The sequence below is a fragment of the Myotis davidii genome, unplaced genomic scaffold (genome assembly GCF_000327345.1).
Source record: "Myotis davidii unplaced genomic scaffold, ASM32734v1 scaffold299, whole genome shotgun sequence".
In the NCBI taxonomy this organism is placed as follows: domain Eukaryota; kingdom Metazoa; phylum Chordata; class Mammalia; order Chiroptera; family Vespertilionidae; genus Myotis; species Myotis davidii.
The window spans coordinates 4,262,982-4,274,699 of record NW_006293088.1 but is presented as its reverse complement, the minus strand read 5'-3'; the positions used below and the strand labels follow the sequence as shown (position 1 = coordinate 4,274,699).

The 11,718-nt window shown below is 54.5% G+C and overlaps 1 protein-coding gene across 8 annotated transcripts in view; it reads left to right on the top strand.

The window, feature by feature from the left end:
- PRDM2 (PR domain 2) overlaps nt 1–11,718 on the top strand; it is a 97,604-nt gene that overhangs the window by 79,917 nt on the left and 5,969 nt on the right. Inside the window, exon 8 of one of the 8 annotated variants that reach the window (XM_015565868.1) lies at nt 5,359–5,457. The exons of the other annotated variants lie outside the window; for them this stretch is intronic. Coding sequence (XP_015421354.1) covers nt 5,359–5,374 — 16 coding nt within the window. The 3' untranslated portion in view covers nt 5,375–5,457. Of the gene's footprint in view, nt 1–5,358; nt 5,458–11,718 lie in introns of those variants that run through there. 8 annotated transcript variants of the gene reach the window in all.

The following is an 11,718-nucleotide window of genomic DNA, read 5'->3' as shown; positions in this document are numbered from 1 at the left end:
TTGAATGAATGAATGTGCCCTTTATTGGGGGAATTGAACCTGTGAGTCTTTGGTCTTTGGGCCCACATTCTAACCCCTGGGCCATGTGGGCCAGGGCTCCTACTGCTTAAAAAATTTATTTATTGATTCTAAGAGAAAGAGAGAGAGAGAGAAAGAAAGAAAGAGAGAAAGAAAGAAAGAAAGAAAGAAAGAAAGAAAGAAAGAAAGAAAGAAAGAAAGAAAGAAAGAAAAATACCCTTGGGGGAGGATTAACAAAAAGTAAAAATGGAATTTCAATTTTAAATCATTGCATTTGTTTTAGTATTTAGTAATTGCCAAAATGATAGTTTAATATTCTTATTGGAATTAGGTTATTTAAAACTCACATGGATTCAATTTTTCTTGCAGTAACATTCTCTTCTCACTTGGATTTTTATAATCACATCAACCCTTGCCAACCCAGCTTGAGTTTAGGAACATTTTTGGATGGCTGTTCCCAAGCTGTAACTGGACTCGTGAAACCAGGCACATTCTCCAGTAGTGACTCAGCCGGTCAGCCATTCAGAAAGCATCTTTAATGGCCAGCTGGACTCCCAAAGGTGTGGGCTGTAGATCTGTGGACCCTGTCCTGTGTCCCTGGGCTTGCAGAGGCCCCTGGACATGGCCACTGTTCTGAGGTCTCTGCCTGGCGTTCTCAGCATTTACGGAGAAATGGAGCCTGGGCAGCAGCCTCCCTGGCGTGTCCCACAGCTCCAAGTGAGCGAGAGCCCAAGCCTGGCCATCTGATTCCAGAGCCCTGTTTTTTTAAAAAAATATATTTTTATTGATTTCAGAGATGAAGGAAGTAGAGAGAGAAACATCAATGATGAGAGAGAATCACTGATTGGCTGCCTCCCATATGCACCCCCACTGGGGACTGAGCCCGCAACCGGGGCATGTGCCCTGACCGGGAATTGAACTGTGACCTACTAGTTCATAGGTCGACGCTCAACCCCTGAGCCCTGCTGGCCAGGCCCCAGAGCCCTGTCCTTAAAGGCATTGTGAAACCTCTGAACCCACTGTGTCCCCTAAATGTCTCATGCTGACATCATCGCCCAAACGGGTTTTGCTGCCGAGAGGTTGTGTCGCGTACAGTCCATAGCTTCAGGGTGGCAGCCATGATCACACAGAATGGAATTCAAAGTCCAGAGTGTGCTGCTGGCCGCTCGCCTCCCGTGAAAGAGACGGTGTGGTGCAGGCCAGCACTGGCCTGGTTGGGAGGTTTCGCCGAGGTTTCATCACAGGCAGTGAAATGTAGGTGAGGGCACTCGCTCTGCCCCAGAGCTGCTTGCTCAGCTGGCACCTCCTTCAGGAAGCCTTCCCTGACCATCCACTCTGAAATAAGTGCCGTGTCCCTCTCCACGTGTTCTTGGAGACCCTCACGTCTTCCGTGTGTTCTGCTCAATCTGTTACATGGGTTGACGGAACGCTTCTCCTCCCAGGATGAGGAAGCTGCCGGTTGCTGCATGTACAGCAGTGCCCGGCATGTAGTAGCTCAATAAATATTTAATTGAATGAAGTGTTTGCATCCTGGCTTCATCACTTACCAGCTCTGTAACCTTGGGCAAGTCATGCCAACGCTCTGAGCCCCAGCCCTCCTTTCTGTAAAATGGCGGTGATCAGTCCAGCCACAAAGGATGCTTGTGAAGACACAGACAAGCCCATGAGGACCACAGATGCCGCTTGCGCTAGTAAGTGCTGCGTAAACGCCAGCCGCTGTTGTGGCTGTTGATGCTGAAAGATGTCCTGTTGGATCTGTTTAAAGCTGATCGAGCACTGTGGCTCCCCTCAGAGCTGACTTGCCATGTATGTGATTTCATGACCGCAGAGGCCACCATAGCCGGGATGTCCCCCATCCTCTCCTGCCAGTGCCCACAGCGGGCCCTCAAGGGACCCCAGGGGCCTTTGGCCGCCTCCACGGGGGCCTGAGCTGTCCATAGCTGCTGCCTTTCTACAGGAGGCGCCCCCACCCACCAGAGCTGGAGAGTGAGCTGTGAGACAGGCAGGCACTTTTCAAGTCAAGGTGAGAAAAGCACTAGTTTTATTGTGTCAACGCTCCATATGACTTTCTCTTGGTTTTGAATTTCAGAGCACCTCCCTCCATATAACTTTATTTCCCTTGGTTTTAAATTTCAAAGCCAAAATGTACATTTTAAAAGGTAGCTTCATAAGAAAACATTTCATTAGCTCCATGAAAATGTAACCAAGGAATCCCAACTTAATGAAATACTGTGAGAACCATCACTGTTTTCAGGGCTTTTCCTGTATTACCCCATTTCATCATAAAAAAAACCCAAAAACTTTTATGTCCTCCCATTTTTCAAATGGGGAGCAGGCACACGGAAGGTAAGCAATTTGTCCGAGGTCCCAGGTAGTCAGAGCAGCCAGGTCCAGGCAGTGGCCTCACCTGTCCATCAGAGTCTGCTCTGCCTCTAGTCCCCTGAGCTGGGAGGGAAACCTGGCTGGGCCTGGTTCTTAGCAGTGGCATCTTGAGAAGCAGGGAGCCCTAGCCAGTTTGGCTCAGTGGATAGAGTGTTGGCCCAAGGGCTGAAGGGTCAATCCCAGGTTCAATTCCAGTCAAGGGCATGTACCTGGATTGTAGGCTCCATCCCCAGCCCTGGTTGGGACACATCTAGAAGGCACCCAATCGTGCATCTCTCACATCAATGTTTCTCTCTCTTACCCTCCCACTTTCTAAAAACCAATGAAAAAATACCCTCAGGTGAGGATTAACAACAAAAAAGGCAGGGGACTGCCCCCTGTGGGTGAGAAGCACCCGTTGATCTGAAGGAGCTGAAATGGAGGAGGTGAACACACATCTCTGTCCTCCCTGATCCTGGTCCATTTTGTCTGTTCTTGGGAGACCAGACTGTGCAGCTCCAGCCACACCTGGGGTGATGCACCCGGCGCTGTTAGGGAAGGAACAGGTTCAGGTGCTGACTCGTCCAAACCTTATCTACTGTCGACTTTCTTCTACTTCATAGAAGGCTTTCCAGGCCACGGTAGGCAAGTAGGTTCCCATGTGCGCCCGGAGAGCAACTGCCTGGGGCGCCGCATCGGCGGGATTCAGAAGTGAGGTCACGCTCAGGGTCAGAGGGCCCATGCCAGGTGTCTGTCTTGTTTGCAGAAAGGGTGGGGGCAATGGCTCTGCCGCATGTGTGTGTGCTGTCTGGAGGTTAATGTATCTGCTACTTCCCTGCTTTTAAAAACGGCACTGGGCGCCAAGTACACTTTTCCTGGAGGCTCATGGTAACCGTCAATGAATACTGTTGTGGAGAAGTGATGCCCTCAGAGGCAATGCAGGCATGCCGGATCCGGATGCTTGAGGTGTGACTTAACCACGTTTCAGGAAGGATGTACTCCTGGCTCATTTTTCATTTGTGATTTATGGATGTTGTCTGCGCTGCTGGCCGCCTCCAGATGTGCCCTGTAAATCCCCCATGGGCTAGGAAGCTAGAGAATGGTCCTATTAATAGTTCCTGTAAATAATGAGGCAGGTAGGGCCTGAGAGGATACCAGGGGCCTCCCGGCGAAGAGTGCGTGAGCAGCAGACGCAGACATGCTGGCGTGGTTTGCCCTTGGTCCTTGGCTGGTAAATGACGTTTGCTGGACAAATGACCTCCAGTTAGGAACATGTGAAGTGTAACACACACACAGATCGCCTTTTCCTTTTGAGCCACGAGTTTCATAAGCAATTTGTGGAGAGAATGAAATGGAAGCTGGGGTAGAATGCACAGTCTCTCAGGGAAGGTTTCTTGCCCCATGAAGTACCTTAATTCCGAAACAGTGGTATTCTTCTCTGTACCTCATGCCTCCGTGCTTTCCTCTGGGTTTGGAGTAAATATTTCATGCGGTGCCTGTGCTAACCAGTGGCTGACTCTCTAAGGAAGTGCCTGGGGCTCAGTCCATCCCATTGCTTTATAAGGAAGACATGGGTCCCCCTGCCCGTTGATTTGATTTTCTTTCCTCTCTAAGTGTATTGCGCCAGGAGTTTCCGGAGTTCCTCTGATGACCAGTACAGAGGTCAGAGGTGTTCTGTCCTCTTATCTTCCTTCACATTCAGGCTCCTTTGCATTTTACCCGTGAGTTTGGTGGAAATAAGGCTGTGTTGACTTTGTCCTCATGTAGGTGCCAACCACTTTGAGGCACCCAACAAATTGGTATTGGGAATTGTAGTTGATATATTTGCTTTGTGGTTTTATTTTTTTGTATTTCTCTATATTAATATGTTTATATTCCTTAAAACTACTTATAAACATGACAGCTAGAGCCGAGAGTATCAGCTAACAGCAGGTGGTTTATAAGGCGACAGCAGGTGGTTTATAAGGCGACATCCTGAATCATGTTGGACAGGGGCGTAGATGAGGGGACGGTATTTCCCGGGTCCAGGAGACCTGTTAATTACAGTGTTCGGAGGGGGGGCATTTCCTGCCTATGTTCCCAGGTGTGCGAAGGGGCCCTGGTTGGCATGTGTCAGGATGTTCACTTGGTGGACCATCTGCACCACAAGCCACCTGGGGGCTTATTAAGAATCCAGACCTGTGAAACTCATCTCTGGGAGTGGGTCTTGGAAATCTTTATTTTTGTCAGCTTCTCACACGAGTTTTACCCAGACTTCAAAGCCTTCCATTGGGTCTTAAAAAGAAAAGCAGAAGTGATGGAAATGGTGGAAATGGCCTCTTGACTTATCCCAGGATACATCCCAATCCCAACCATCCCCAACGTTCTGGCCGTGAGCATCTGAGAAGCCATCTCGGCAGCAGCCCAGTGTGACCCCATCAAAAATCCAGGGGCCGTCTTCTCAGATCTGCATCTTGTGACGAGCAGGTGACCTCGGGTATCCAGATCTGGTAGACAGATCGGAAGGAAGCCTGGGGAAGAACTAGATGGGTTCTCACCTGATTTGTTCCAGTTTGCAAACTCTCAGATCTGCTTGTATAAAACTTGGAGGCTCAGGCACAGAATGAGGGCGGGAAAGATTTGGGGGCAAGGGTAGGTAGTAACAGTGGTTGCCTTCAGACGCTGAAATGACCTCTTCTGGAAATCCGTTCTCTTTTTTCCTGGGGCTAAAATAAGTTGGACATTCTGTGTGTTATTCCACCCCCAATCCTCCAAAGTAATACAAGACAACATGGCAAAGGAAGCAAACCCTAAGTGTATGCCCAGTGTCCTACAGAACCCACGTCTTGGGGTGCAAACTGCATGCGTGCACATGTACACACACACACACATGCACACGTGTGCACGTGAAGTCAGGTCCCTTATGTCCTTGTTCAGAGCTCTGGTAGCCTCTGCGTTTCCTCCTTAATGTCAATCACACCCTGGGATTTTGTATTATAGATTATGCAAGCAATGATGACCCTCTTCTCGAACACATGCCCCACACGGGCAAAGACCAGGTCTGTTCGCTTCACTGCTGCATCCCAGCGTCCCGCACAGCCTCAGGTATATAATCAGTGTGATTGGTCAGTATCGATACGAACCATCGGAAGGCCTGATCTTGTTCACTGTGTGGGCAAGAAGGCTGCCACGCTTTCTTAGGCTCCGAGGACGGCATCTCGTGACAGAGCATGATGGCACATGACAGCATATGTAAGTGCAGAGTTAGAAATCTGACTCCCATAGAGAAGACTCCATTAGGATATTGCTTCATGTGGCTGATTGGAGGAAATTTCTATTAAAAAGGATAAATTAAAAAATAAATGTTGGTGCTTACAGGTGGCCTCCTGAGGCTCAGCGTAGACCAAAGCTATCCCTGGCAGCATTCTCGTGCCTGCGGAGTGCTTGGCTGCCCCACCGTACCTGGCACAGAGCATCTGTCAGTTAAGTGGGGGAACTAAGTTTGCACCTTAAGGCTCAGAAATCCTGCCCAGACATGCCTGTTTGGCTTCAGGAGCCTGTGTCTGGAGCTAAGTGTCTAGGGCTTCGACCCCGGCTCTGCCTCTTGCCAGCTGTGTGTTCCTGGGCCAGCTGCCGAACCTCTCTGTGCCTTAGTTCCTCGTGTATAAAACGTGGCAGGACCCATCTTGGAGAGGTCTTGTGAAGATGAAGTTCGCCACTCCATGTCAAGTTTGAGCATGGCGCTCGGCACGTAGTGAGCAGGGAAATGTTAGCTGCTGCGATGCAGATGATAGCGAGGATGCACCTAGAAAAACCTGTTCCACCGACCCCGGGCTGGGACCTGCTGGTAACATGGAAGAGACGTTAGGACGGTTTTCATTCCATGGCAGGCGTGAGTCTGTGGGCTGGGCCGCGTGTCTGTCCCGCAGGGAGGGACCCCTCACGGAGCCAATGAGTGGGCCTCAACCCAAATGGAACGCAGGGTCTCGGTGCTGCTGAGCAGCCCAGAGGGTCCGCCAGCCGGGCCAGGTCATTTAGCATCTGTGGCCGCCTCTGTCCCCTCTGTGACATAGGTTGATCTGTCCCATGTCCCAGCCACCCTAAGCCTGTTTGAGGTCAGCCAGGAGACAGGGCGAGGGCTTTGGGGCTCTGGGTGAGAGGAGGTGCTGGGCGCACTGCTATCCAGTCCCCTGCACCTCTGAGGAGTTCCCCTGGCCCACAGCCCACGTGTGTGCCCTGGCCCTTTACGCAGCGTCCTTACCCCGCTGACTAATGCCCCGTTCAGACTCAGCAAGCGTGCCTTTCCCACGGCAACGCTAGCCTGTGCCTGGGACGCCCTGCCAGCCAGACACACCCAGGCCTCGGAGACGCCTCAGGTGGCAAAGGGGCCCCCCGAGTTCCACAAGGCTTCTCCATCAGGACGGGCGCCTCAGACGGTTAGCATCCTTGGGCGGCACCAGACCCCAGGTTCCGGAAATCCTGTCACTGGGAGATGCCACACAGGCCTTCCGAGACCGAGTCCCAGTGACTCCCAGATGTGGAGGTGGTTCCTGGAGCTGACTTAGCCATCTTTCTAACATCTTGGTCTAAGTTGACTTTAAAGGACAGAGCGGTTGCAATAATGAAGTCTTGGCGTCCCTTATAGAATTTTTCCCTTTAAAAGAGCTTTTCCCTCGGGACCTCGTGGGGGCCTGGGGGCCTCTCTGCCCCACGCTGGGAATCTGCTTTCTGTGCGTTCATGTCCTGACACACGTGTCCTGTGTTCTTTTGGGCTTCCCCCCCATTCTTAGAAGTTTCCTTTAAAGAGAGCCGGCTGTCTCTCTTGTCTAGAGAGGAGGAGGAGGGATGGCATCTGGGCACTAGAACTGATTGGGGGTCGGGGGCAGGAGCCAAGTGCCCTGAGAGGCAGAGACTTACAGGGAGCGGAGCTGGGTTCCTCCCGCCTCGCTGGGCACTGCACAGCTGATGGCTGTTGCCTGCAGGCATGGCGTCTGAGCCATGGCACTGAGCTGAGCCAGGGGTGTAGGGAGGGAGGCCTTCGGAGTCGGAGTCGGGCTCCAAGAATTGTCGGGAAGGTAGGCACCTCCCTCCCTCCTGCCCTCCCGCCCTTGTAGTCATGTCCCTCTCTGTGACCTTAAATGAGTCAATGACCTTAACTTTCTGTGCTGCTGTCCTCTCAGCCTTAAAAAGGGCACAGGACCCACCTCACGTGGGTAAAGGATGATTAAATGAAAAAGCCGCCAGGCGTTGCTGGCAGGGCTCGTGATGCCAGCTCCTCACCGTCCTCGGTAGGTCCCTCCCTGACTGCCCCGCCAGTGGTCTCAAACTTCAGCCCCCAAGGACCACTTTTATTTTCCTCCCTCGAGCCCTCACATTGGAAAGGCTTTCTCTACAAAACATCCCTAGGCACTAGGCCCCCGACCCAGGCCCCTCTTAGACACTGCCATCAGCACGTGGCCTGCACTCAAAGGTGCCCCCTAGCCCACGCTCCCCAACTCCTGTGTCAGATGCCTCTCCAGGGACCTGGTTAAATGCGGAGGCAGAGCCAGGAGGCTGGGTGAGGCTGCGTGGCTGCACTTTAACCAGCGCCCCAGGACTGCCTGTGCTGCTGGTCCGGGGACCGCACTGAGCGGGTGGGTCAGAGACCAGTGACTCCGAGAGCCCGGGCTGCACCCCAGCGAGCTCAGTCAGAGCCCAGGGCTGAGGAGTGGGCCTCGGGGTGGTTCTCACCTCCCCTGGGACTCCAGTGAGCCTCAGAGAGTGAGACCCCACGCTAGGGCTCCTCTGAGCCGACACGGCTCCAGCACAAGTCGATGCCTGCCTTCGTGGGCAACGGTTCGACTCCTGATGGCTTTTTGGGATATTGACAAGCGCTCCTTGTCCCCATCACGACAAGGACTGTGTCAGGGAGGGGACCCAGGGTGTGGTGTCCAATGGCCCTGGGTTCAGATGCCTCTCCAGGGACCTGGTTAACGCTGTACCCCTATTGGCTGAGAGAACATAGACGTTGGGTTTCTTCGCCTCTGAGCCACTGCCGCCTCCTCTGCGAGATGTGCATCGGCACAGTCCCTGCCTCGGGGCTGCTGGGAGGGTTTCAGGAACTCTAGGAAACCCCCGAAACGTTTCCCGCATATCACATGCTCAGTGGATGATGCCATACATTTTTTTCCTTGGTTGACATCCTCATTTTACAGGTGAGACCACTCTGACCCAGAGAGGGAGAGGCATTTTCCTGAGGCCACACAGCCAGTCACGGGGAACCTAGGGCTGACACTCCAGGCTCCTGCCTCCCAGCCCAGGGCCCTCATTTGAGTAGGAGGGGCCTCCCTGGAGCAGAAGGGGCTGTCCTGTTTGGGAAGCTGGGGCCAACCATTTCTGGAAATGGCGGTGGCTGGTGCCAGGAAGCAGGCAGTGGTTCCTGTAGCTTCTACCTGTGGCCTTCACCCAGCCTGGAGCCATTTCAACATCATCTCAGGTTGTCTTACCTGCGCGCCTTCTTTGCTTCTCCCTTGCCTCGGGCAAAACTGTGGACCGTCAGACGCTGACTTAGATGATTCCACTCTGAGGATTTACGGAGAGTTGTGTAAGACTCCCGGGCGGGCGGCTGTGTGGCCCAACCAGCTTGACGATTGCTTTCCAGAAGGTCCCTCCTGACGCATGCGGGAGGGCGAGGTGGAAGGTGGCCACAGCAGGCAGGGTCTCCACTCAACACCAGGCAGCCTGGCGGAGAACCTGGATGAGCGGGTTGGCCCGGTGGGGACTGGAGAGCTCTGGGGAGCGTCCGGGGCCTGGCAGCTCCTTCCTGTCCAACCCTGTCCCTTCTGTGTCCCTCTTTACCCAGATCTCCGTGACTGGGCTCTCTGGACCCTGACCCCTGTCCTCCTCTCCTCTCTTGAACGCACCTCCTTCAGGTGTTTGTCTCTTCCTTGTCTTGGAAACTGCTGTTACCACGGTTACCGGCAACCTCTAGGCTTCTGAAGTGTCCTAGTCGGTTGGTTCTCGGTCCGTCTTCACCCATCGGAGGCTTTGGACACTGGTTCTTCCTTCTTCCCGTGGCACCTCTCTCTGGGCTTGTGACACCACCAGTGCCGCCCCGATCCCTTCCTCAGTGCCTGGGCTCCTTGTCGTCTCCACCCGCTTAGGAGCCACCCAGTCCCCCCAGATGCCGACCAGCCCCAAATCCATCAGCGATGCATCTCAGCCACCCACTTGATTTCCCCCCTGGGTGTCTAACACCATTTCACATTTAGTCCTTCCAGAGCGGACCCCCCAGGAAGCCACGCTCTCCTCCTGCTGTCTTCCCCAGCTCGGTTAAACGGAAACCATCTGGACTCCATCTCGACTCTGGTCGCTTTCTCACCCCTGTCCCAGCCCTGGCATCCAGTTCCTCAGTCCTGTGGGCACTGGTAAAGGCGTCCGTATCCAGCCACTTCTCACAGCTCCACCTCCCCAGCCGGCCCCAGGTCCACGCTGCCATCATCTCTCACCTGGATGTCAGCAGTCGCCCCCTCACTGGTCTCCTCCATCCCATTCCTGCCATCCTGCAGTCTGTGCCCCACACAGTGGCCACGTCAGGCCAGGTCACTCCGTGCCCAGCAGGACAACCCGGCTCCATGCCTACCAGACCCTCCCCGCTGCCCATCTTACCTGACATTCCAGGCAAGCTTCACCTTGGGGCCTTTGCAGGTGCTGCTCGCACGGCCTGGAACGCACGAGGCCCGGGTGTCCCAGTGGGTCCCTCGCCCACCTCCTCCTGGTCTTGGCTCACCCGTTTCTGTGAGGTTTTCCTCCTCCACTTTGCAGCCCGCCCGCTGCCCCACCGGCCACTCTGAGCTCTCCCCTCTGCTTCGTTTCTCTCCACAGCGATCACTGTGGCCTGACTGCCACACGCTCATTTATTCGCTTCTGTCTCTGCCAGGAGGGGAAGGCGGGGTTGTGACCCCGGGGTTCCCCGCTGTGTCTCCAGTGCTCACAGCGCTGAGGGATGGTAACTGTCCTCCATCTGGGGGCTGCGGTGAGCAGCTCTGAGAGGAAGGTTCTCAGGAGGTGGGGCGGCCGGGCTCCGCCTCCCCAGGTGTCCAGGAGTGGGGGGCAGTCACCCTGTCACATCCCCTCACCTGCAGGCCCCACGCACCGGCACCTGTCCCAGGCCCTCGTGCTAACAAGTTCTTCTCGGACAAGCGGCCGGGCACCTTTCATCCTCATGGGCTTTGGCTTCCTCTGGGAATTGCCTCTTCATGTCATTCTGTTCTCTGTTCAGTGATCGGCTGCACTTTGCCCGTCTTTATTTAGTGCTTACGTCTCCCTGGCCCAGCATCCCCTGGCCCTGGGCCGTCCCTGGAGATGAGGGGCTCTGGTGTCTGGTGGCCCCTCTGTGATGTCACCTGCTCCCCAACTCCCACAGCCCGGTGACATCAGAGCTCCAGGAAGACCCCTTGAGGTGAGGGGCCTCCTCCCCTCGGGGCTCATGTGCCTGTGAGGAGTTGCAGCCAGGCAAACCCAGGCTCAGGCCCTTCGGGGTCCTTGTTGCCCTCCGCTCAGGACTCCCGGAACCCTTCGCAGTGTCATCTTCTCCCCGGCCCTGGCCTCCCCTGCTGTTTCTTCAGTGTTGTTTTTCGAGTGTAGCTCAGCGTATTCGGGCAGCTCCTTTACCAGAATCCCATGACCGAGAATGGCCCCCTGGGAGCCAGAAGCCCAGGCCCGGCCTCGCACTGGCTGCGAACTCTCCGGAACTCTCCGGAAACAGCATGTTCCTCTCTGGGCAGTCACAGGCAGGTGGGGAGGCGGACTCTGTCTCGCCCTGGAAGCGCCCTGCAAAGCACCGGGCAGGTAGCAGACTTCCCACTGTGCCGGGCTGCGTCCAGGTGCCGGGCCCGTCAGCGACAAGAAGCCCCTGGTGGAGCCAGGACACAAAACCCGAGTGGACACGGGGTGGTGATGAACACCAAAAGGAAGTGCAGTAGCCCCCCTTATCCGAGGGGGACACATTCCAAGACAGACCCCAGTGTGGACCCGCAACCACAGGTGGTGCTGAACCCTGTATTTTCCCCATCCGTACGTCCCTATGATCAAGTTTAACGTATAAACTGGGCACAGCAAGTTATGAACAACAATCACTACTAAAGTAGAACTATCGTAATGATACGCTGTTGTGGCAGTTCCGCGAATGCTCTTTCAAATCAGGCTCTTTCAAAGCGCCTGATTGTCCTGGACTCGCAGCAGGACTAGGCTGCCCGAGGCGAGTCACCTCGGGTGGGTGGCAGCGGGGATGGCATCATGGCTGCCCAGGCTGGCGCCTGGTTTAAAACTTGAGAACTGTGCGTTTCTGGGATTTTCCATTGAATATTGTCAGGCCGTGAT